Genomic DNA, 26,653 nt, shown 5'->3' with positions numbered 1-26,653 from the left:
TAAAACAAAACCCTCCACTTTCCAGACAGTTGAAAGTAAGATTGATTAGGGACCACTTGTGAAAGGTAGAATTTGTGAAAGAGGAGGATGTTAAGTGCTCTAGAGAAGAAGGATTTGCAAGAGAAGGCTGATAAGATAAAGATTTGTCCAAAACAGGACTGGGAAGTGGCTAAGTGGGAACTGCGAGCTTAGTGTGTGGGAGGGAAGGAGGCAAGCATTCATTTCACTGCACACTACGAACAGGAAAAACACATGGACGGGGGGGGGACAGATTTCTGTTTTTTAGTTTGCTTAAAATTAAATGACGTGTTGATTTTAATTCTGTAAGATAGTAAAGCTGTCTTCATTGGCTTTTATCGTCCAGTGAAATGTTTGTCTGTCCTTTCTTCTCATTGTTCTATCTACCTCTCCAAAAGAAATCCAAGTAACAAATCCAACCTGATTCACCTCTCAATCCAATAGGAGTTCTACTTTGGTCAAAATCCAACTACCTTGCTTTACAGGTAGCGGCTGTTATTCTGAAGAAGCACACTGCAGGGCTGTTCTAGCTTTCACCTGCTAGCAATAAGACAGGTCCAACATACCCTCGCGCCATGGAAAAGCCTTCCCCAGACCCCCGTGACAAGCTGAGGTTAAGAGAGAATGGCATAAAATAGGTTATTCAGCTGGTGAGGGAGTAAAGCAGAGCTGCCTGCTAAAGCAGTTTTTCAGCCCTTTGTGTAGTGTATCGGGAATCAGGATCTGGACGTTTCGCCATAAATGAGCTGTTTATTAAACATTTCCTGCAACTTTCAGTAAACAGTTTGGTTCATCCTTTTACTTATTAAGATGCTCTTATCCTTGCTATAAAAACATATGTAATCTGGAGAGATTTCTGAGTGACGGAGTGGATTTGTGAAAACATCCGCATAATGTTTTTCCACTTGCTTTCAGCCCTGTTCTTGGATTTGCTGGCTGAGACAATGTTTGGAGTAAAGTCATGTGATCAATCTGCATTTTCTTGCAGTCTTCCTGAGCTGTTGCACCACTCTTTTTCATGCTAGGTATTCTGTTGATCTATAGATCTCGGCTCCTTTTTTTAAGGGTAATAAATCAAAATTATACAGTGTTAAGGATTTCAGTCAGAGAGATTATGTCAGAATTAGAACATTCCCGAGTGAAGGTCATATAAATCAATCCTTCAGTTATTCCATTTTCAGTTTCATTGTAATGAACAGTACCCTGCTTGCAGTGAGAGGGCTTATGGTGCTAGAATACTGATAAGATGATATTGCATTCAGAGTACATTTTGTGCTATTGGATGAAATCTGCAATGCGATATATGACATACGTACGAGGGTCTGTGTTGAAATGCCTTGAAATTGTCGAATTATAACGTTCTAGAGATGAGCTTGCTTTGTAAAATCATTGAATCACCTTTATTGCGGAAAGAATTTTAATGATCAAAGTAATAACAAAGCTCTTGTAGTAGAAATGTAAAAGAAAAACGTATCACTCTTTCAGTGCTGGCATATTAAACAAGTTAATGGTATATTGCTGTGCTTTCCTAACACGGGTATAATTTTTACCTGGGTAGTAATACCTAACAATTAACACCACTTCCCATACGTTAAGTACTTGACAAATTATTTATAATAATATAACACAGCTAAGTAGCCATTTTAATTGCTTGTGGAATTGTAACACGAAAGAAGGAATTTGGGATTGGGATCAGACTGTCGGGATTTTGTGTATGCTGCTGATTGTTCAGGTTGTTGTCTAAATCCCTCCATCATCCAGACACGCAACCTATAAATACTTGCTAATGTGTATATTGAACCTGTGCTCGCAGGACAGTGTGAAGCAAATATTACTCCTTGATCGCTCTCCTACTCACTTTACCCTGGGGAAATAGCTAAAACATGTGCATCTGCATTTATTCATTTGCTACACACAGCCCTCCACTGACATGCCAATATACCAGAGCTTGACTGCTAGCCTATTTCCTATTCACAGACAGTGCTCTTCCCACCAGCTTCGCCCTGGTTTAGCCACCTCTGATTTGTGTGTGCTTTACTCCAGCCTCCGTGCCCCCTGCCCTGCACAGACACTCAGCTGGAGGCCGCAGGAGGAGGAGGAGCTCTCCAGGGTTCTGCTTAAGCTGAGGTGCAAGCAGCTGGAAGGATCAGCATTTGGGGAGAAATACCTCCAGCCTGTCCTTTGATCCAGCCAGCTTGCATCAGCTTGCAGAAGTGAGAGCTTGCCCAATGGCTAAATAGGACAAATAGTGCATCAAAGTGCTAAAGGCTCTCCACTGCAAGGTTAAAGATGGAAATGGTAGCTCTGGCAGCTCCCCATCTACCTGCCTACATCATGATGTTCTGAGCAGTGCCTTGAGTGTGGAGCTTGCAGTCTTCTACACTGTGTTTCTGGAAAGATAGTTTAAGTAGACCATGGGAGGTGGGACAGTGGTTGCACTGGAGGAGACAGGAGAGTTTCAGTAACAGACTGTGATGTTGAGGCATGTGGACCAGCAGTTGATGGATTCAGTTTCTGAGGGTCTGTTCAGGAATGATATCATAGTGCTGGGCACTCTGGGCAGTCCTGAAGGATGGTGGAGTGTGTTTGTTAAAATTTTCATCAGGATTTTTTAAGGAGATGTCTTTAACATTAGCTTTCCAGTTTTACTGGAAATCTAACAGCATCACTTTTTTACCAAATGCTTCAACAGGGGCATTGAAAGAGTCGGCCTCTCCACACTACTCGATAGATTGACTAGGACTAAGCAGCCCATGGAAAACATTTGCAGAGTTTTTACACTCCTCTGAGCCTGCCGTTCCGGAGCATAAGAACTGAGGGATGACAAGCTTAAGACAGAGCACGAGGACCAGAGAGACTGGTAGTGATAACCATATGAAAAATAGACGAACCAGAACGGGTGGGGGAGAGCGAAAGGGGCACAATAAGAAGTGCACCGGGATATTATGCAGCTTTTCAGGAAACAATGACAGATGTTAAGCAGCTCATTAGAGAGGCACAAATCTCTCCAAACGGTAATACCAGATCTGGCCAACTACAGGATGAATGTGAGCGTGGGTACATAAGCGTGGGTTGCGTGTGCCTCTGCAGTGCGGAGGCTTGAAGACGGGTTTGCCACAAGCACACGTGCACATGAGCTGGGACACAGCAATATACAAGTAACCTTGGTGACAGAGGCAAGACTGAAACACGCATTCATAGCTCCCAGCTCTGTGCGCAGACCACTAGACTACCTTCTGTGTTTATCAGCAGCGATGAAACACAACAGTCACTGCTGCAGGCGGAGCAGGCTAATGGCAGCGACACTCTGTGCTTGCCTCATTTCTCATACTCCTTCCCTAAGCACTCATTTCTGACTATGATCAGAGATTGGATAAAGGGACACGCACGCCTTTGGTCTAGCCTGGTACAGTTGTTCTAGTTTCCGTAATGCCCAGTGAAGCCCTCATCCACCCTAAATAAAGAACAGGATGTGGCACAGTAAGTTTCTTTGTTTACAATGTGTTAATAAATTCCAGAACAAATGTACTCAATTTGGAAGCAAAGGAACATTTTCTTACTGTCACAACCACAAGCTCATCTTGAAAGCCGATAGTCATTGCTTGCTTGCTTTCCTGTATATCAATGTAAATAAAGCTCTGGAGACAAAATCTGTGAATTTCCTCTGCAGTACCTTCTCTCTGCCTTCACATCCTCTCTCAGCAGCATCTGTAATTCTTACCTTCAACAGGTTTATGAAATGTCTCAGCTGAATGAAAATGTGTTGTTACCGATACAGGAGAAGGACTGGAATTCATCTTTTTTTTTTTTTTTTTTTTAAACAGTGAAATGGCATTAGTTATGTTGACATCTCAGTTATAAAGGGAGCAAAAACTATAATATTATTTTATCGACATAAGTGACACTGTTTACAATCCTGTTATGCTATATAGTGAAATTATTTTTGTATGATGCTTTCATAAAATAATGTAAATATATGGATTGCATAGGTATTAGTAAGGGCACAAATTGCTCAGAAGAAATGATCAGTGATGTTAATTTTTTCCAGTTAAATTCCAGTTTATTGTCACTCAGTGATTCTTGTGTTTGCCGTAATAAAGACTCTTTTGGGATTCTAATTAGTAACTTTTGAGGAACACCACTACTACACCAAATTGAGAAGAAGGTCAGTGCACCAAGGAATCTGGGAAAATTACTTGCATTGGAGCAAAATGTCTTTCCTGTTGGTTTATTTAGACAATTCAAAGTTTTAAACAGAAAGATAGCAGATAGTGATTAATATGAAGCCTGCTACCACTGGAGTAATGTATTCTTATCAAAGCCTGACACAAAAATCTCTCCCAGCCAGATCTGTCATTTTCTATTTGGAGAATATTGGGTTGTTCATCTTGCCTTTTGAAATGTGCTTAAACAGACAAAAATTCAGAGTAGTCAGAGAAAGGAAACACCTTTGAGATTCATTTCTAATATATTTTCATTAATCTCAACGGAATAACGGCAAGAGTATTTAGCCTATATGCTCTGCAAAGGAGAGAAATGCAGTTCCATAGACAAAAGGCATGCTCTGGTTAAATCAATTTCTATAGCATCTTGCCTCGACATATTTGAGAGCACTATCTTTCTCAATTAATGTCAGCTCTGCTCTGGGAATACTCTTTGGTAGTTAACTGTTGCTGTTAGAGAGCTAACTTTAGATATAACACAGCTGGCTTATGTATTTTGCTGTTAATATTTTTGCTAATGGAACAACAAATTCTAAGCAAACAACCTATTAAGCAGAATGCAGCAGAGTTTCTACCCAAATAAATCAATTTTAAGGATAAGAAAACCCAACTGTATATTTCTTTTGACTGACTCAAATAAAAAAAATCAATGATAAACCTCAGGTCTTAGGGTTTTCTTTTTCCCAGATTCCTAAGTCTCTGGAGTACTGGGGTCTACACACGTGCCTCTGTGCAAACACTGACAATTTCTAGAATATTTCATTTAAAATTCAATCTTGGGCAGCTTCTTTACTTTCACTTCCACTTCTATGAAAGTCAAATAGAAAACCCTCAAACAGCCCAGCTCCTCGCATAGCACAGGAAGGGAGGAAGAGCAGACATGTTTAGAGGGTATCAAAAAAAACAGTGGATTTGAGAAAAAGATCATGGGGGCAAAGAAGGAGAAAACAATTGAAGGAAGGAGGTAATGGGAAGCAAATATGAGGCAAATTTCTAACGTATGTGTCATCATGGCTTTTTCATAGGTCACTACCCACTAGAGGGAGATGTACTGTAGTTTGTTTCCAGACAGCTCGTGGCAGAAGTTGGACTTTGTCAAGATCTGGAGGGAGGAAGCGCTGTGGTATGAAAGCCAAAGAAGATGCGAGTTCCCTACCCTGGTAGTTTCATGGTGCAAAGTTCTCTGTAAGTCACCAACTGGACTGAAATCCTTCCCCCCTTCTGGCCTGGCTTTCATTGCACTTTTGTTCAAAAAATGCCCATCTCTCTTAACCCCTTCGTTCTCTTGGTGATGGCAACACCTGGAGTGAAGGATGGCAGCAATGCTCTGGGACTAACTGAGCTGTCACAGCCCTCCACCACGGGGCCAGCCATGCATGCCTGGAGTCAACTGGCTTGTCACCCACCAACGTTGACCCTTCAGTCCACCTCAGACACTTTCTTAGATGCAATTTATACATCGGGTCCTCCGGTTTTCATTAGCTACCCATGGGTAATCACGTATGGTCTCTTATTCTCACCTCTCTTGATTTGCAGAATGTAAAAGGCTTTTAAAAGCGGGGTCTGGTGTGTCCTTTCCTCAAGGAAAACCAAGAAGGAAAGTAGTAACAGATGCTTAGAACTGGGAACAGGGCATAGGAAAAGTAGCCCTTCCCTGGTTGTATCATTCCTGCTTCTGAAAATCGGTAGTTTAGGGACATCCTGAACCAGATGTTGTAGCAGATGAGCATGTGTCAGAGACATCATTGAGCCTACCTCCCATGAATTTGTCTATTTTCTTTCTGAACCTATTTATTTATACTTTGGGGTTTCAGAGCATCCTGTGGCAAGAAGTTAATATGAAAATATATTTCCTTCTGTTCTTTTTAAGCCCTGCTCCCTGATAGACTGCATTAATATGGTATTATGAGCCGTGATAATAACCATCTTCTGTTCACTTTCCTCCCACCTTCATTATTTTCCAGACCTCTGTGTATCTCCCTCCTGTTGCGGCACAGAATGCAAGTCCCAGTCTGGTCCCTGTTTATACTAGGATTTTTGAATGACATGAGGGCTTTTCAGAGTTAAGCTATTAGCACTGACAACAGTCTTCTCTCAGCTCTAACCTTGCCTCTCTCCATAAGAACTGTTGGATAAATAAGTACATAATGCAAACTCAGAAAAGATGCATAATTATTTCCACACACTGAAAGAAAGAAACACAGGAAGTCTGCAGTCGATAGGCCGGTGTCACGGATAGAAATGACTGGTCTAACGTGCTGTGAACTAAGTCAGAGCCAAAGCAATTATCTAATCCCTGTGAACCCTCAGGGTCAACAACACTCACTGCTACCATGCCTAGTGCCAGAAAAGTTCTCTGACAAACACCAGCCATCAAAAACACTTCTTCCTCTCAAATGCCCTGTGACTAGTTTCCCAAGTGGCCTGCACTTACATCCTGCTCACCTTCAAATTCCATCAGAAATAGCACGGGGCACTACTGGAGTAGTTCAACAATCTCGGTCTGAGGATTGTGAAAAACATGGCATGGCTCCGTTTGTCAGCGCCCTGATACGACCCGTAGCACAAACTAGGTGCAGGTAATTTTAAAGTAGCAGATTTGCAAAAAAAAAAAAAATCCAAATATAAGCAACACATTTACATTTCTAATCCAAAACAACAGACAGAAAGGAAAAGAAATAGGGTGCACAGGACATTTATGGACCTGGAAGAGCAGCTGGCCGTGCTCTGTAAGAAAACTAGGCACAGGTGCTGGGATTGAGCCCAGGGCCCTGATTCCCAGCTGGCACACTGAAAGAGGCTTCCAGCTCAGAGAGAGTTAGATGTCTGTTCCTTGGGAGGAGAGGCCTCGGAAAGGGGAGGAGGTTGTTCCCTTAGCATGACAAGAAAGCACTGTTGCCTGAGCCAAAGGGGAATGGAGTCTTTTTGTTGATATATGTTGGGTGTATTTCCTCTTTCATCTGTTGGATTAGTGATAAAAAGGGAAAACGAGAGATATGTATCGTGCTGGAATGAGCGTGGGGCTTGTCATCCTGACTGAAAAGCAGCCTGGATGGCTTACTTTTACCTGTTGCTCAGATTAGCCCAGCGAATCCCTCTCGCCGTACAGCACAGCTGATGAACTGCTAGATATTTGCAGCCCCCAGCTGCGCCTTCAGCTCTTACACAAAGCTCCCTCCTGAAGTTGCTTTCAGAGGAGAGTGCCCGATTCGGGGACTTTACTTCCCCTGGATACTGTTGAAATCCAACAGTGACGCTCTTTTATGTCAACTTTGTATTTTCTTATACACAGATACAACTTGCTAGCCATGCTTCCTGCAGCCACATAACCAGGATTAAAGCATCTAAGGCGTTACTGAGAAAAAAACTAACCGCTTTAAGGTAACAGGACATTTGGGGGCGAATGCCTCCTAAGTGTCTCTAGGGGACACTATAATAGCAGTAAAGTGAATAGAGGCCTAAGACACAGGAGAGAGGTTGCTGATTACATGGGAAAACCCAGACAAAGCGTCTTCTGTTTCCGATGCCTGAAATTCAGCCACACAGGAAAAAAAGCAGGATACTGGCAAAGCACCGCTGGCATGTACTTGTGCTCGATGGCTCTTTGTTATTTTTCTGTAGCTTCACATCACATTTTACCAGGTATTTCACCTCAAGATTCTTAGATACCTGCACACATCAGTCCAAACCGAGTGTTCTCCGTAGAGCTGCGCCTTCACTTGCCTTGGAAGTTATCATTCTTTCTGTATCACAAGAACAAAGATTTTTTTTAAAAAGTGTATTTTCAGCCCTTTCCAACACTTTCATGATATTATCTGGCAAGCGCCACGATTTGATCCTACGAATACCTAACTGCGCATGTTCCTTCACCACATTGTGTCTGTTAATGTCACTAACAGCAAAGGGACATGGCATACATATGCATGCGTGGGATTGGGGCCCAACAGCTTAGGTCCTGCTGAGGTCAAGGCACAGACATCCAGACAAACACTGATTTAGAAAATTTACAGTATTAGAGGACGGTTGTAGAAAGGGAAAGCGCACTGACCATTCCAAAGGAACCAACTCCTTTTTTAAATCTCTTAATCTGCTTTTCATTATCTCTGTGGGGAGGCCTCTTGAGAAAAGCAGCTCTTTGACTTGAATAAAGGAGGGGCTGTGGGCTTGCATGCTGGAATGGGGAGGTCATTGTATGGCAGCACAGAAGATGGGAGTGTTAGTCAGGTCAAGGAGAACAGGATAAAAAAGTGTGAGATCTGTGTTACAGCCTTGGTCTGGATTATGTAAGGTAGCGAGTTTAAACCAGAGAAGGTAAACAAGAGAGAGTGATTCAAAGGTTAGAAAGACATATTCTGGTGGGGTCGTTCAGGCCGGTTGTTAGGAAAAAATATATGGGCCAGGACTGATACGATCAGCAAAAACAGCAAGAAAGGGGTAACAATAGCTGAGGCCCAAGAGGGCTAAATTCTGCACAGGAATTTTAATCATCAGGCTTCAGCAAATCAACCTTTCCATCTTCAATATCTTTCTTACTCATTCTTTTAAAAGAAATGCTTAGTTCTTCCCTCCTTTGAGACAGACAATGCCAGGAGGACAACGGGACATAGCATTTTGCCTGCTACCCGGTCATACAGCTGTGTGCATGTGCTGGCTGTAATCCTCTCCCCCTCTAAACTTGTGCTTATCACAAGCAGCCTCGGCATTGCCAAATCGCTAAAGAAAGTTATGTTATTGCCACTAAAATTGCCTGTGGAAGTAGCCCATTTTTCTCCCTGTCTTTCAGAATACAGAGATAAAACTTTTCCTAAAAAGGTGTGGTGACCTTCTGCTGTTTCTTTAATGGACACAAGCTGGAAGGTATCTGGTTTGCAGGACCCTCGTATTCTTCCAGCACTCCATTCATACGGTCTGACTTCACCAGGAGTTTTAAGATCTGTAAGGAGTGCGGGATCAGGTCTACTAAATCCGAGATGGGGCTGGGGGAGGGCTTCCGTGGCTGCAGGCTTTTCTTGTCTTGTTTCTTGATGGGTTTATGAAAGCAGAGGTAGCAGATTTCAGGCTTTTATTGACAGTAACACAACATTTGGTGTTTTCTTAAAGACCTAACTCTGAGAGGCAGATGATGGCACAAGATTGTCAGCTTTCTGTGTTTCTAATTGCAGACAGGAACTTGCAAACCCTGCAGACTCGAAAAAAAAAAAAAAAAAGGAGGCAAAGAATAACTCCAAATGCATATTTTTAAAGCCCGTCATTCATAAAATCAAATTGATGACTTGGGAGGCCTAACAGGTTATTTTAAATACAGCATTGTTAATATTGCCACAAAATCCCAGACTTTCTCATATCAGCTGGCACTAACAGGTGCATTTTTAACACTGGAGACTCCTTTTGTTGTCTTTTTTTTTTTTTTTCTCTCCATATTTTTGGAGATCTAAATCAATTTACTCATTATTGTTACATTCTTTCTTTTTTGCTATGCCTATAGCCTGAACCCTGTCTGCCTTCCCTCTTCTGCTTGCTCCTGCCTTGGCCAGAACCTTCTAGCTTTTTCCCCCCATGTCCTCCCCCAGTCCTGTAGACTGCAGCGCCCCAAAACACTGCTTTGTGCAATGATTATGCATCTTTTCCGCTTGTTTGTTTCACGTAAGCTCCATCTGCTGGTTAAAACTAGAATCTGTATGTCTTTTTTTTGCTATGAACTGCAAATGCTACCTTTTCCTCAGTTTGAAAAGCCATCATACCCCGTTTGTGTTCTCCCAGTTATGTTCTCCTTGTCTGTCTACACGTGTCAAATTTAATTAACGATGACCCAATCTGTTATTATATCAGGCCAATTTGGGTCAAATCTTCTAAAATACAGCTTTTTGACTGGAATTTGAGCAGGTAATTATCCTTGGATCTGGAGTGACCGTTTACAGCACATTATTACCGTCATGGAAATCTCCGAGGCGCTTTTAACCGCATTGTTCACAAAGGCACCCAACTTGGTCTATTTCTGTGCTGCTGTTAATGTGCAGCCACTGCTGCTGGTTTTTGGCACATTACACACAGGAGCGAACTTGTGACCTGGACATACATAGACAGCAAGTCTGTAATAATCCAGCTACCACTTGAACTTTTACCTTTGGGCTTTAACATTCACAGGGCAACAGGCTTTGTATCCTGGGAGTCTCTCCAAAATGTCTGTGATTATGAATGGGAGTATTTTTAAAGAACTACCAATAATCTGTTGGTTTTCTCCCGCAAGTGGTAACTCAGTGTAACTTCCCACACAGAAATGCCTTTTTTTTTTTTTTTCTTCCCAGATTTATGCTGAACAGTGGTGAATAAAGATGAGGTTGATCCCATATTGTTGAATCTATTCAAGGAGACAACCTGGCGATTGCCATAGAAACAGGTTCTGCACACTAAAAGCTTAATCCTACTTTTAAATAGTGTATATGGTCCTGTACTGCTACACAGCTTATAGTCACACTGTGTAAACAAACATGGTGCTGCATCAGAGAAATAGCAAACCCGTCTTTCGTCTCATGAAATGCTAATTATGCTCCCACCTCCTCCCATTTCCAGCCTAGAGCATCATATATTGCACCTCCTTCCCCTTCATGCACCAAGTCTTACGTCCCCAGTGTCTTGCTGCCAGTTTGGCTTGTCACTTGGGTGCAATGGGGAACCGAAGCCATGTGTGTGAAATTAATGTGGTCCTGTCTTAGATTTGGTATTGCTACACAGCCACTTTCACGAGCCATAGGACAACTAACTGTGTATCTGAAGCTGGGAGTGACAATCCTGCTAACCACCCTCCAAAAATATCCACAGGATCCAGGAAGTGCATCCTGGGACATGTCCTCAGGGAAGGGGTGACAAATGTGGTGAACATGGAGAGATGTCACCTCCAACTGTGTAGGTATTTTTGGCAGGCCCCAGGGGAATCCTGTTCCCCATATGCATCTGCATATCACACGCTAGAGCTTAATAGATGGTGAAGAGGAAAGGAGTAAGGGACAATAGCAATTAGAATTTCATATAACTGTTTACTATGGGGAATCTGTTGTGCTATGAAGTACAGGATTTCTGGAAGAGCAAACTGCATATGTAGCTAATTACCTTACAGTTTTGCTCCTTGTTCATATAGACATTTGTCCCCCAGTTTCCAAACTGATCTCTAAATTTCTTTAAAGGGAATTGTAAGTTCATCTGCCCCATTTTCCAGTCTATGAAAGTAATGCACGGATGCAGGCATATTCTGTGTTTTTAGAAATCTTATGCACGTACCTCCTTAGACAAACAAAATATTCTTGCTTTTTTTCATATTACTGGCTTATGCTCAAATATCAGTAAAGTACATGTTTTGGTGGTCCCACAAACTATAACAGGCACCATGGTTTCCTGTTATTTGCAGTTTGTTTTGTAATTGTTTAGACAGCTCTCACCTTGCTCTTGCTGATATTTAACATTTGTGGGGAAAAAGTTGATGTTTAATATGAAATAATAACCTTAATTTTGGTTAAATACTGCATTGATTTGCATCATTCTCAGATCCTTCTTAAATCCAGCTAGAAAGGTTTGTATTTCTTCCATTTAGTCTCTCACCCTATTCCTGCTACAAAACCTATCGTTTTCAACAAGATGGCTGACAATTTTTCCAAACAACATGGTTGCTTTAAGAATCAGGTCTAAAATGGCTGTAGCAGCTTAAGGTTTTTCAACATAAAACTCTAATAACAATGTGCATCACGTCTTATTCTGGGTATGAGTGTTTGCTTTGTGAACTCCTAGGCTGTTGGTCTGAACAGTCTGAAAGATTTTTATTTTTTTTTAAAAGCAAAATCTGACTTGCATGGAAGGCCCATATATAACACAAAATCATTAGGTCTTGTCATATGGGAACAATTCGTGTAACTACTTGTAAATTATTAATACTTAATTTCTTTCTTAAGCTTTATTTCCCAATATTTGGTAAGTGCACAAAATCAATTAGTGTTTCGAAACTGTATCTGTTCAGGAAATTTTCAGTGTATTATCATTTCTTTTCATACATGGAAGAAATCCATGTAACTTCCAGGTATAAACAAATCTGGAACAAAAGGCTGTACAAAAGCATAACTCATTCAGTTCTGAAAAGGCTCGTGTGTACATCATCTGGCACGCTGAATACTATTGAAATTAATGAAACTATTGAAAGTCTCGTTACTTGTCTGCATAAGTGTATTGAGCCCACCGTAATCATCTGTTTGCTGTCTCAAATCTCTTGTCAATACTTTAATGACTTCAGAGCATATTCTTCTTCTTGTATAGACTTCATATAATGTTTCTACATAATTAAGCAGCTTTGTTAAAGGAACTGCCATTAGTTGCCCCATTTCATTTGGTTTAGTTATCAGCCAACCAGAAAGAAAAAAGAATAGCAAGAGAAGGCTACAAACCCAGTCTAGTGAGAGAAATGTGTAGACTGGGATTTTTTTTTGTTTTTTAAGATCGCTGTAGTAACATAAAGCACTATTATTATATTACACATTTTAAATTATTTTAACTATTTAAATGCAGTATACAGTTAAATACTTGTAAAGCAAACACAGCTGTCTAAAAATCTTGCAATACATTTGGGAGCCTAACATTTTAAAAGCAGCTCTGATAATAAGTACATAAATAATACTACCAATTAAAATTTTAATAGTCACTAAACGATAATAGTGTTTTTGTAACCAATCCAAAGATAGTGAGAAAAGGGTATCTTGATTCATTTGAGTATTTGGTCAATTGAATATTCCATCCTCAGATATTCTATTTAATGAAAAATATAAGTAGTATAAACTTAATCTGAAATTTTCCATGCTTAGGAGAAACCCTGAGGATTTTCTTTAAATACATAAAAGAACTTAAAATAATAATTAATTTCCTGCATTTTCCAAGTCTCAAGCATGAAGGATGACTTCAGACACATCTGCTTTTTTCTCCTGTATAAGACGCTGTTTTCAGTCAGTCATGTTTTCGGTCAAACCTGAAGATTCTGCCACCCTTTACAGATAAAGTAAAAGAGCACCTGTTTTCTTTGGGGCTTACGTGGGTGTGTAGGTGAACAACTGCCCAGCGTTGTAAGTAACTTGTGAAATTTAAGCGGTGTAAAGAAGCGCTATCTTTGTCTGTTTGGAGACCTGTCCTTGAGGCAGCCATCTTGTTGACAGTGGGTGTCAGCCATCTTGTTGAAAAACACTGCAGCTTTTCCCCCATTTTTTTTTTTTTTTTTTTAGAACAAGGAAGCCATTACCACCCAAACCATGTATTCCTAATTTTTACAATTTCATTATTCTCAGATGAAATTATAATTTCTGCGGTTCAGTCCTGGTTGTTTTCCGTGTCTGTATGATTAAAAACTCAGCAAAACGAATGGTAGTGGTTAATGCTGTAGTAAGTGAGCACTTGAATATTTGATAGCAGATGCTAATGCTGGTCAGAAATAGGTGGGTATTTGCACTGTAACATGCCACCTACAGCCCAACTATTAATGACTATTAATTAGTGAAGGATGTTGGCTACTTGACTGCTTTATGTACTATCTTAATAAAAAATACCACACTTGTAAATCTCCAGGGAAAAAAATAAAAAAGGTGTTTTTTCCATCACGTCCTGAGATACACACACATGCTGCCAGGCAGCACTTGACGCTACCCTAAAAGCCGGGTTTTGGCCCCAAACCAGCCGGCTACCGGCCCCGTGAGCTCGGGGCAGGGGCAAAGAAAGCCCCGGGGCTGAGCCCCGCAGCGGCCCCGGCTCTGTCACGTCGCCGCTCCGTGACCTGCCACTGTCCCCTCAGGGCACCGCGGCCTTCTGGAGCCACAAGGTCCCGGGGTCGGTTCGGGGATCCCTGATCTGCACCCCCAAACCCCCTCGGGCTGCCGGGGAATGGAGCCGGCTACACGGCCGGGCTGCCCGAGGGCGGACTACATCTCCCAGCATGCACCCCGACGCCCTTCTCTTGACGTTACCCGAGGACTACAACCCCCGTCTCGCCCCAGCGCCTTACCGTGCCGAGGACTACACTTCCCGGCGTACCCCGCTCCTCCGGGGACGGGGCGGGCGGCAGCCGCCCCGGGGCGGCCATGAGCAGGCCGGCAGCCCGCCGCTAGGCCGCCGCCGCCAAGATGGCGTCCGTGCTGCTCCGAGCCTGCGGCCGGCCGGCCTGCCGCCTGCCGCGCTGCCGGGCCCCCAGGGGTGAGGCTCCCCGCGGCCCGGCGGGGCTGAGGAGGGAGGGGGGGGCGGGGGGAGATGGGGAGGAAGGAGGCAGGGAGGGGACGGCGACGCCCGGGGGGTCCCCGGGGGTGGCGGCCCCAGGGGTGGCTGAGGGAGAGGAGGGGGTGCAGCCCCGGTTGCTTCGTCCCCGATTTTCTTACTTTGTTCCCAACGCAGCCTGCTTGTGTTTCTCGCTCCTCTGTATCCCTTAGGGAAGTACCTCAGCTCCTTTCCTGGGGCTTTGTTGTGAGGAAAATGTCAGCTTGGCTTCTTCCAAGTGGCTTCGCAAGATTTGGGAAATAAAAAGGAAACCCAGTGCGTGATAGCAGCGTCCATCACTAATCGAGATAGTTCATCAGTAATCCAGTTAATTTGTCAGTTTAAATATCTTAGAGCGGTGGGGTTTAATGACACGAAACAGCTGATGGCTTGTGACAGGCCGTCAGCCCCGTGGTGCTTTTTTACGTCCCGCTCTGGCACGGTGGGGTTCAGCTGTGGGGCTGGGAGCTCAGCACCAGCGCTGTGCCCCCGACACAGCCCCGGCTGTCAGAGCAGGGTGTCTGCACATCCACGGTCTGGCAACCTGAGTGGCCACACGGGTGCTTGCTCGCTTTGATAACAAGCCAGCTTCTTGGTTACAGCCAGCACTGAAGTGCGATAGTTTCTTCTAGTTGTTGGTGTGTTTTTTTTTTTCCTGTTGCTTTGTTTTTTACCACAGTTATAAAGACGTTTATTTAGGCTGAACTTGTACAGTGGCCTGAGCAACCAGCTGCGATTTCGTACCCATCCAGTTTCGTTAAAAACAGGGAAGCAACACATCCATGCACCTTCAAATTAGGTGGGAGCTTTGATTCCTCTGGTGGCATAGAGTAAGAAGAAATGATAATAATCCCTCCGTTGTTGCATGTTACAAATCTCATCCCAGATGAAAACTTTCATCTGCTGAAATACTGTGGTACAGCCAAATCACTTGTGTGTTGTAACGTACTCTGCTCCTGGTATAGCCAGGGCTTTTTAATTGGAGTATTAGTCAGTTATTAACACATCATTTTATATCATTTTTTGTATAGTGGCTTGCTTTACTTAGCTCATCTTAACGTGTAAGTAATCTAAGATTAAGTTAAAGCTAAGTGCTTCTAAGTGCTTCTAAGAATCCTAAATGATGTTCTAGTAAAGATCAAGCTGTTAAGCACTGCAGGCGTGTAGTTTGTAGGGACTTGCTTCAAGTTAGCCTTTTCTTTTTAAAAACTCTCAGCACTAACAGCACACAGATATTCTACATTTAAAGCCTCGGTTTTGATGTTCCCCTGAAATTTAAAACTAAACTTTCTGATGACCTCTTTTCCACAAGGAATATGTTTATGTGTAGCTTGTCTGCCGCTGTCACTTTTCTTACTTCCAAAGCAAGTTATTCTAACACAGGCTTCTTAAATAAAGTGTTGAGTACGGTGAGCTATGTTCACTTTGTTCAGACACATTTGTCTGTCTGTCTTAACCTAGAAGCAAGGAGTATGGACATTGCTCTTTTCTGAACCAAGTGTATATTTTCATTCAGGGACGGGTCACTCTTAGGTACATGGCTAGAACATAGACTCGGCCAAAAAGAGCTCTTGTTGACAGGACTAGCAAGGTTGAAATGAAGTTATCCTGTAGCTTGTTCCAGTGACATCCATGTTTTCTGCGTGCCCATTCACACTCCGAATGGCAATGTGACAAGAATTGTTTGAGTCAGCATGTTTTCTTTCTTGTGGTAACTATGGAGTTTTGTTCTTTGTCCCCTTCTTTAGAATTAGTGAATCCTAGCTGGAAGAAAAATAAAGATAAGTGAAGTGAAAGGATTGTGCTGTTAGTGAGCTCTGTTTAAGAAACTCCAAGTCAGCTTTGATTTTTTCCATGTCATCCCCCGTTGCTCTAGGTGCACCTGTCTGTAAGGGTAATGTCCTCTACCAGCAGGACTCATTTTTGGCTTTTTTTTTTTGTTGTTGTGGGTGCAATTGTTGGCTAATTTAGGCTTTGTGTGCTTCCTGGCACTGAGGTAAGGAAATAGATTACAGTGCTGGGGCTCATCTGTCAAGATTTTGAGTACTCTTGACTTGCTCAGCTGTTCCTTAGAGTCAGGGGCATCCTTCTGAGATGGTTTGATTCTCAGGTCAAGGAATTCAGCCACTGATCAGAATGCTTTCTCATCCTCTCAGGGCTTGATTTATGAGCCAGAAGGGACTGGCTTTCCCCTGGCTTTTACTTGCAGTGATAGTGAGTACCTGTTTTTGTTACTTTGATATAACTTGAGAAGGGTGAATCCTTTTCCTTTGATTTGATAATGCCACAGCTTTTGTGGTAGACATCAAAGCCCACTGAGCATGGGACGTGATAATCCCAAATTACTGGGATATTTCTTTGGTAAGTCAGTTTATCTTTTTTCTTCTTCCTTCCATGCCTCTTGATTGCCCTACCTGATTTTGAAGGTGTCTCTTTTCCTGTAATAATTAGGCTGTGTTGTTGGGGAAGGCTTCTGCCAACCAGCTTTAGTGGTGCATTTCCTCGTATACCACGCTCTCTACCTCAGGTTCTGTTATAGGTTATACCTTAGCTTTGATGATGGAAAAGTTGACCAATAACCTTCAAAACCACCCTCATACCCTGCCATCTCTTGGCCTTGTCCAGAATTAGTAGGTGATAATCCATCCAGATCATCTGGTATTGTGGTGGTGTGGAACCATTCAGGAATGACTTCTGCTTTCAGTGAGGTTTTTATGAGTTGCAGTTGCTTGTCCAAAGGACTCAGAGACTTGTTAAGGCAATTTAACAAGTTCAGGCAGTAACTCATGTTCCACAGAGTTTGACTGTATGTATGGACAGTTTGCTTGAACACTTCTGGGGATGCCAGCCACGTTACAGAGTTGCTTCCCACCTGTTTTTCCATTTCATCCTATGAGTCAGGGGATTACAGATTGAGAGAAAGGAGGAGACTGTGACATATGCTTTGGCTTCTGCTGAAATACGATGAGGTACTTAGGCTTTAGTACATCACATTGCTATCGTCAAAGTATAAAACCTCTCTTGCTTGGATGTTTGTGATTGTGCACAATCATTCGAAGTGTGAATGTGCTTACAATAAGTAAGTCCAGTTGCTGCTAAGTACCTTTTTTATTGTTTTTGTTGGTAGCTATCTCTTAGTAAGACCAGTCTTTTACAATCATGTTTGTGTACAATTCACTCTATGGATAAATGACTGTGAATTTCAGAATGAATGCTAATAACTGGTGTTTTTCTAGGTAACTTGGGAGATCGGGCATGTCTAAGCTGTACATCCCTGAGGTTGACAAACAAAATGTGAGTAAATATGAATTTTTTTCCTAAACTCAGAGCTGTACCAAATTGTCAGTTAGTATACTATAATAGAATGCAGCTTTCACTCTTGTAGACAAAAATGTGCAAAATATCAGTTTCAGTTTATGTTATAGACAGATGAGAAGAAGTCTGAGTATTTACTACTCTTCATCTGCCTGGTTGTGTGTGGGAGAAGGAAAGTGAGATCTTCCCTTTTTCACCCACTTCGACCATTTTTGTTTCCCTTATGATATGAAAGCAATGGAATATTAATCATTTGTTCTCGACTGATTCCAAGTGGCATAATGGGATATCGTGGGCTTCTTGTGTACTTCCTCTGGGGGGTTCCACAGAGGAAACATTCAATCAAATCTAGCTTAAAACGTGTAGTTTAGTAGTTAGGAATGTAGTCATTTGAGTTGTATCTCGGTTAAACCAAGGCAGTGTGCTGTATGGTACAGCCTTGGTTGAGGCTCTCCTAGGAAGTGATGACCTCTTCTGAAAACGAATCCAGCTACTACGTGTTCTTGAGACAGTTATGGAGTTGGATGTTGACAGAGTTCGTTCTTCGTTCCTTACCTGGATCACAAGGCTTACTTGAATTTTTTGATGCTTTATCTTGTAATATTGGACACCTACCGCAACAGTAGGTAGATGCAATATAGGATGCTGTATGTGTATTTTATATATACAAGGTAGGGTATTGTATCTGCTGTTTTAAATTTGTCATATCTTTCTGAAAAAGTGTGAAGTATAAGCCTCCTTACATATACTGAGTAGTTCTAATGTGCGTGTAAATGTTTGAGGTTTTTGAATAATGTCTTCCGTTTACATTTAATAAAAGAAAAAGAACAAAATTCTTAGTAGGGTAGAAGACTGTTGCTCCAGTATGCATCACCTCGGTACCATGATGGAACTTGGTTTATAAAGTTTCTGCTGAAAAGGGGAAACAAGATGCATGGAGATAGTAAAAGAGGAACTCTAATGAAGTTGGATTTCTCTGATGCTAATTCTCTCCCCGTAACTCAGCACCTGTCCCTCGTCTACAGCCTGTGGTTTCTCCAGTGTTTCCTTCAAACAGGAGAAGTAATAGAAGGGGTTTTCTGTTACTTACGGTTTCACAGATTTATTTTCAAATGGAAGGCACTTACGGTTGCTGCTTTTTATTTAATTTGAGTAAAATAAGCTACCTTTTCAAAGTAGTTTAAGGGAAAATTCACTGCAGTTTTTTTTGCTGACCTGCTTTTTTGTCATGAAGTAAAGCTAACTATTTAGACATCCTGATTTTGGGATTCATAGGTTTTCTTGGCTTTCCTAAAATGTAGATGTTTCTCAACTGATGCAGCATCTGTTGTTAATTCTTGAATGCTTTTTTTTTCTTTTGAAGGACTGTACACTTTAAATATTGCACTAGTGTCTCTCCTGTTTATGCATACTCCAAAAAAGACCACTACTGTTGTTGGACTAGAGGATCTGAACGAACATACTTTACTCTTATGAGCTCTTCTGGCTCATGGATGCCCCTAGCAGCCGTAGGTGTTTTAGGTCCCCAGTATCTTCCAGTTAGATGGTGGCATTCTTCGCGTTCCCTTCAAGATGACTCCATAGTTGAAAAGTCACTGAAGTCCTTAAAGGACAAAAACAAGAAGCTGGAAGAAGGAGGACCTATATATAGTCCAACGGAAGTGGAAGTCGTGAAAAAATCTATTGGACAGAGGATTGTGGATGAGCTGAAGCATTATTACCATGGCTTTCGGTTACTGTGGATTGACACAAAAATAGCTGCAAGGATGCTCTGGAGAATACTTCATGGAAATACGCTGTCGCGTCGAGAACGGAGACAGGTAATGAGTAAAAACCAATTTCGTTTTAGTGACCTTACTGATCACTCAATTTATTTAAACTGAATTCATTCTTTTTGTTGGGTGTTGCTCCTAGAATTAAAATTGTTGTGTGAATTTCCCTCCTTCCTCCTCCTCCTCCTTTTAGTAACTCCCTGTGTGGTCACTAAAAACTTTTGATTTGATGAATTTGACAAATATTTCCTCACTATATACGTAATTTTACAAAGAAATAATTAACAATTGACCATTTTCATGGACAATTTGAAAATATCACACTTCAGTGAAGTATGCAGAAATGTTTCTTTTCCTATATTTGCAGGATTAGACAAATGACAGAAATGCACATGTAGCAGTTTTCATTACAGATTATATCTCCTACTACAGCAGCAGTGGTTGATGGTATTTGGTCTCAGCATCTTCACTACTTATTTTTGCTTTATTCTTTATGCCAGTACAAGAGTGTATTTGGCAGCTGATCCAGCCGAAGCATTGCTCAGCAATAAATTTAAAAGTCTGTGCTGACATAAGAGAGGAGATTATGTAGTAGGAAGAAAGAGCAGCTGAGGAGAGGGGGGGAAATGAGGACAGCAGGACTTGAGGAAGTGGCAGTTCTGGTTTGTGCCGCCTTGTTCAGAGCTTTGGAATATTGGGAAAACCAAGTGAGACGAGTTAATTCACAGTTTAAAATGGAACCAAAATTCTTCCGCAAGGCAAGACTGGAACCATTGGCTTTCCTGCCTCTTTGGTATTTGCTGAGCCATACTTGTGTGAAATTATACAAACAACAGAAAAATACGAATACCACGGAAATATTTCTGCTGGAAGATCAGAACTGAGTACTAGAAAGCATGTACCTGTAGTATTCATACATTATCTTCGGACAGGCATGTGTTATTTGGTCGATAAAGGGGTTTGTTCACCTGACTGCTGTTATAGTACTGCTGGTTAGCGACCACAGAGTTGTCTTTCTCATAGCTCCCTAGTGGTCTGGCATTTGGACTTCCTGAACTTTATTTTTTTTGCAGATGAGCACTTCCAAATCAATTCTCCTATTTTAAGTAAAATAGGAGTTTCTTGTGCAGGTATAAGTTGGTGTTCATGTTGATGTAGCATCTCCTCTTACGGTGATTGTCTGTGTGCAATCCAGTGCGGAAGTTGTAGGAAAAATAGCTTTAAGAACTACAGTAATGTGATTTTTCTCAATCTAGGTTGTGTACTTTCTTTATGTGGAGGTAGAGGATGTCCTGTTTCTGGAATGGAGTTGTGGTAGGCTTTGAACCCAGGGTCGGTGAAGAGCAAAACAGCCTACAGCTGAACAAAACCTTTGCACATGCTTATTTTAAACCTTTACTTTTCTTTAACACAGTTCTCTTTTTTTTTTTTTTTTTTTAATTTAGCCTTAAATTGAAAGAAGTCTTTAAAACAAAGAAATGTTGCTCCTGGACTTCTTAATTATATATATTCCTAAATATGTATGTATATATTTACATGTATCTATTTGAAGGACATACTGCTTTAAATGTATTAAACCATGTATGAACTGACAGTTCAGAAAAATCTTATCTTCACTCAAACTGACAAATGAGTTATTTCTGCCTGCCCTTTCCTTCCTCTTTGGAGGCAATAATGGAAAGATAGCCAAGTAATCTAACCACATTAACAAGCAATTGCAGTGTGGCTAATGCAAGGGAACTATTGCTCACGTAAACCAAAAATCAGTCACAAAATTCTCCGTGTGCAGTTGCTGGTGGGGCTCGGATTCAACAGGAACACTTCTGTACGCTTAGGAGATAAGTCAGGAAGAAGGAAAGCATGCAAAATAAAGCAATGGCTGTTTAAGAACTACTTTCTGCAGCAGGACAGCTCAGGACATTTAGGCTAGATGGCAGATACTACAGAGCTTGTGGTAAGCGTATCAACCTTAACAGACCCTCCTGTCCTGTGCAGAGAAAAAAGGGGAGCGTGTAGTATGTGAGCTGCAGCAGCAGATAGAGCAGTCACAAGTCCTTCATGCTGTACCGCCAAACGACGTGTGTGTAATCATGCACCATTGCATTAGGTTATGTGCAGAGATGGTTTTCTTTCACTTTGATGCTGTTTCATGATTCATGGAAGCTGATTCAGGACTGTGCTGCTGCACAAGTCGCCAGTCCTGCATGGTGCTTAAATGCAAGTGCTTCGCCCCGCCCCACCCCCTTTTGGTTTGTGCTAATCCTTTTCTGCATGTCTGCATATGTATTTAGGGGTTAGTTTTAGCTGGATCAGTGGTGTGCCTTCACGTTGGGACTGCTGGTGCACATTTATGACTTAATGTATTATCTCGGGTTAGTGTTACGTTAGCTTAATCCAGCTGTAAAACTGCTTCTGTATGTTTGGATTTCACCTCATACAAATACTTTCAGTATCTAAAAATAGATGCTGGATAGAAATAGGAACACTGTATTGTATTCTGTACAATTATTTGAACTTTTTTCTAGGGAAAATATACTTGTTTGTATGACTTAAAATTTTCTTCTGAACTTTCTTACATCCTTTTGAACTCCCTGGTATTCATTTATCTTCTATTGTTGGAATGAATGGAAGCATCTTTGAATCCATAAACAATAGACTAAAGCTTCCTTTCTGGGAAGCTGAATTTGTTTTATACAGCAAAAAATGTCTTAACTTTGGATCTGAGAAGCGTGTGCTTTCCTCAAACCATATATAAGATCTTTGGGTGGTTTTATGCCGAGAAAATGGTGACTAAAGTTTTATTGGTTTTGTACTCTACAAAGTGGTTCTACAGCAGCACGCAGCCTGTACAGGCTGTTTGTTGCTGCTGTTCCCCTGGATTGGTGTGAGTTCTGGGGAGGGGAAGGCGGGGAGAAGCATGTATTTACTTGTGCAATAGCATTTATGTTGCTGGTTTTTGCCAATCATAACTATTTATTAAGTCATGATGTTGACTGACAGTGCTGTGGCAGTAGTGTACGTCTGGCCTTCAGTCTCTGATTTAGGAGCTGACATTATTCCCAATAACTTCTTATTTGCTTTATAAAATGAGACAGAGTCAAGCAGGATCTGCACTCCCCCAATATAAACCAAGTTATTAAGCTTCAGAGTTCTGAAAATATGATTACAGACTGTACGGCCTAGTCCGTGCGCCTGTGGGTGTACAGAAATCAAAAGGACAATATTTATTTCATGCAGTTCAAGATTTAGTAACTAATGCATCTGCCTGCTTCAGGGGATTACTGCTCTAGAAAAGCCGTAACTTTAAAAAAAAAAAAAAAATCTACCGAGCTGGGCTCATTACCCTGGATTTAAATGTACATTACAATTGTTATAAGGCCGGGGGGAGGGATCTTTCATTTTATTCTTGATTACTTAGTCCATAGTAGCTCATGCATGTAAGAAGTGGTGGAGCACAAATAAAGATGAATAAAAGAAGTTAAGCAGCTTTAACAGCAACAAATGACCACCTCCTGTTTTCAGGTGCTTTTAAGAGGTTTAAATGAGATACTTGTTCAATAATCCTATTGAGACACAGTGAGGCTTTTGAAATACTTTCTATAGCATTGAGAACTGGAGAAACTCTGGCACTCTGCAGTATATAGCAACTTTACAGAAAAAGATACTAAAACCTGATTTCACATTCTTTATATCTATGTTATTTTAAATTTCCTTTCTAGCAAATATGTGTGTGTAAGTGGTAATTTTGATGGTAATACAAAGCATTTTTGAAATAAATATATAACATTTTGCTTATCGATACACTTTTTTTTTTATTTCTTCCAGTTTCTTCGAATATGTGCTGACCTCTTCCGCTTGGTTCCTTTCCTAGTTTTTCTCGTTGTCCCATTTATGGAATTTTTACTTCCAGTAGCTCTTAAGTTGTTCCCTAATATGCTTCCCTCTACATTTGAGACAAAGTCTAAAAAGGTGAGTAAGTGAATTTGTAATCCAGTAAGACGTTTGGAAGAACTTAAACTTGTCTATTAAATGTTACCTGAACATACTTTATGCCTGCTGTGCGTGTCTGGGGAATCCTATTAACAAAATCCGTGATTTAATTCTTAATTAAAAGTTAATTAAGTGCTTTCTTTTAGCTAATACAGTTTTATAACCAACAAAAGCTGTAAAAGCTTTTTAAAATTTTTACTGGGCAGGAAAATACATGTATCATTCTAGTTCAGATCATATTTTAATTTACAGATTATTTTATTCTGTAACAGTTTCAGGAAGAGTATTTGGCAATTTACTGTTATTAAGCTGTTCTAATGATTTGTAAGGCTTTATGTTGCTATGTAAAATCATAGTATGCTATTACTAAATATTTTTTTAAGTGAAAGTAAAACTTCTTACGAGGTATTAAGAGATACAGAATGGAAAAATCTACATGAGGGTTATTGGTAGCTACACATTTAAATAGGGTTCCACAGTCAGGGTATTAAAGTAAACAGTGTTGCAGTAATTACAGAATAGCATTTCAGTTTCCTGTTTTGTCGTCTATATGGAAGAGAAGATAGTTTTGTTAAATAAAAACAGGAAAAAGGTTCTTATTTTGTGAAATAAAAATAGAAAATAATGCTCAGAAGTTATATAGGAGCAGCTAAACTTGACATACATTTGAGGCTGTGAAGGGATTGTTACGATGTTCGCTCCAGATGATCCTAGTATAGTCCTAACTATGTTTCTGAATATTTTTTTTCACATCCTAGTGTGTGACCTAAACTATGTTTCAGTCATATCCAACACTGATTTTAGATCATTACTGAAGATGACTTACTGTTTGGACTACTAAATATTTTTTCTTCAGTATTGGGGTATATTTTTGATGCTGTTCTGATGATTTTGCTGTCAACATCTAGGAATGAACCAGCGCCACCCTGGCTTTCTGTTTTGTACATGCAGGTGCTTAGCTGTCAAGGCTGTTAGCTTCTCTTATTTTTGTTTTTTGTTTGTTTTTTGTTATCTGTTTTCTATGATTGTTACAGAGCAGAAATGAAAGCTGCAAAATGTTTTTTTTTCCTACTTTGCATTACATTTGTCAGTTTTCGTAGTCTTTATTTTTGATGCAGGGTTTTTTGTATCTATGCTAAATATTTAAAATAGCTTCTTACACAGTGTTTGGTCTAAACTTCATATAAGTTTTCTTGTTTAGCGCTTTGTAAAAGCGAACAGACCGTTCTCCACTTTCTCTTAGAACCTGACAAATTCTCCGTATCAGAGCACAGAATAATTACATGAGGTTTGTAGGTAGTGACCTCTCAGTCGGCCACAGATAAAATCAATCATGGGGAATTGTATATTGCATCTAAGTAACTATTAATTTCTAATTCTGCAATAGATTCACCTTTTATTTTGGATGAGGTGTAAAATAGAACTTGACCTGGATAAAAGAGTTGGGAGTTAGCCAAACCAAAGTTGGTTACTTTCTGTTTTTTTGTTCCTAGGTGGGTGGGTTCATGTTAGTAGTAGTGGGTGAGGCTACTCATGTTACACTTCACTCTGTTGGCATTGCACCTCATGCTTTATGGAGCTTTTAGCTGTTAAACCTGAATTTCAGTGTGTTTTGGTGTTTTATGGTATGAATGCATGTTCTCTTGTGATGTGTGTGTTAACAGCAGAAGTTTAGAAGCACTGCAGATAACTTGTCTGAGGGCAGAAAAAGTGGTATTTAGTTGCATGTATTTTTGGAAGGAACATTTAAAACCAAACTTTTTTTTTTAACAGGAGGAGAGATTGAAGAAACAACTGAGAGTAAAGCTTGAATTGGCTAAATTCCTTCAAGACACGATTGAGGAGATGGCCTTAAAAAATAAAGCAGCCAAAGGAAATGTTACAAAAGATTTTTCAACTTTCTTTCAAAAGGTAAAAAAAAAAAAAAAAAAAAAAAAGTGGTTGAAGTGGTTGGCATTTCTCTTTCCTTCGGTTTACATATCATCAGCTACCTGTTCTGTTGGATTTGAAAGAGCAGGATGTAATATTTTCTTCAGGATAGGTTTCTTTTTGGCAAGTAATACTTCAGAGTGCTGAAGCTTCACTGTTTTTAGCTGTGGTGTTCTAGCTGGTACTTTTACTCTCTCCTTAATTCTGGAAGGAATACACTTCTGCTCATTCTCTTCGTGTTCTTATCTTATCTCTTTGTTAATGAGTTAATTCTGACATCCAAAAGACTATGTATGTGGTGTTAACACACAGTTCTTGGCTTGCTTTTGTGAACACTGGGTATAAAATGTGAAGAGAAATGGAAGTTCTTTCCTAAGTACCTGATTAAAATTCAGAGGAGGAAATGTAAAACTTGCTCTTTTTTGTCATATTTAATCCTATCTTCATTTTTTTTTTTAAACACAGTTTCTATACTGCTGAAATCCTTTGAGATGCTGACAAGAATTTAGGGATTTGCTAAAATATGAGTATTATGTTTGGTACAAGTATTTTCTATTATCACACTTGCTGGAACATTGACTGAATGTCAAATACCTCCCTCATAAGTTGACTGCCTTTAGGTTTGATAGCATTTCCTTTCACGAAGTTGTAGGTAAGGTATTCTCTGGAGAGACAAAAAATACATTCATAAATCTTCTCAGGATAGGATTCATCTCAGTCCACTCACACTTCTGATTTCTGTAATTGTGGGGCTGCTGAATTGAGACAACGACCATCTGCTGCTGCCAGGTGTTTTTCTGAAAGTAAAAGTGTCATCTCTCTTCTTGAGGATGAGTAGGAATGGCTGAGAGTTTTAAGCAAAGACGGGCTCTTGCCCTTTGCACAGAAAAAGACACAAGCCTAGGGATTTCAGAGCTGAACTTTTCAAGGCTTGTTAGTTAGCTTGAGTTTTTCCTGCTTGTGAGTGCAGAGACTAAAGTTTTTAAAGGGTGGGGTAATAAGTTGATGGCAGCAAGTGGGGTACTTCAGATAATGGTATTGCTGTTGGCAAGTTGTGCCAGTATCTGCTTGCAAAGTCCGTGTACTTTGAAGCTTCTTTGCAGTCAACGGTTTCTGTCCTTTTTCATCTGCAGAAAA

At 40.7% G+C, this 26,653-nt stretch overlaps 1 protein-coding gene and 1 long non-coding RNA gene across 3 annotated transcripts in view; one reads left to right on the top strand and one right to left on the bottom strand.

Annotated features, from left to right (window-relative positions):
* The window catches only part of LETM1 (leucine zipper and EF-hand containing transmembrane protein 1), a 54,980-nt gene that overhangs the window by 10,314 nt on the left and 18,013 nt on the right, over window positions 1-26,653 (top strand). The window contains exons 2-6 of one of the 2 annotated variants that reach the window (XM_013178469.3): window positions 5,267-5,426; window positions 17,747-17,804; window positions 19,189-19,645; window positions 23,423-23,566; window positions 25,361-25,498. In XM_013178469.3, the coding sequence (XP_013033923.1) occupies window positions 5,288-5,426; window positions 17,747-17,804; window positions 19,189-19,645; window positions 23,423-23,566; window positions 25,361-25,498 (936 nt within the window). In that variant the 5' untranslated portion in view covers window positions 5,267-5,287. Of the gene's footprint in view, window positions 1-5,266; window positions 5,427-14,300; window positions 14,454-17,746; window positions 17,805-19,188; window positions 19,646-23,422; window positions 23,567-25,360; window positions 25,499-26,653 lie in introns of those variants that run through there. The other variant, XM_048046574.2, reaches the window with a different exon arrangement.
* Window positions 1,405-14,389, bottom strand: LOC136790630 (uncharacterized). The gene is made up of 2 exons (XR_010830941.1): window positions 14,266-14,389; window positions 1,405-9,420 (listed from the first exon to the last, which is right to left on the bottom strand). It is a non-coding gene; the product is annotated as an uncharacterized lncRNA (long non-coding RNA).

Source organism: Anser cygnoides, chromosome 4, assembly GCF_040182565.1.
Source record: "Anser cygnoides isolate HZ-2024a breed goose chromosome 4, Taihu_goose_T2T_genome, whole genome shotgun sequence".
NCBI lineage: Eukaryota > Metazoa > Chordata > Aves > Anseriformes > Anatidae > Anser > Anser cygnoides.
This window is presented reverse-complemented; position numbering and strand designations above follow the sequence as displayed.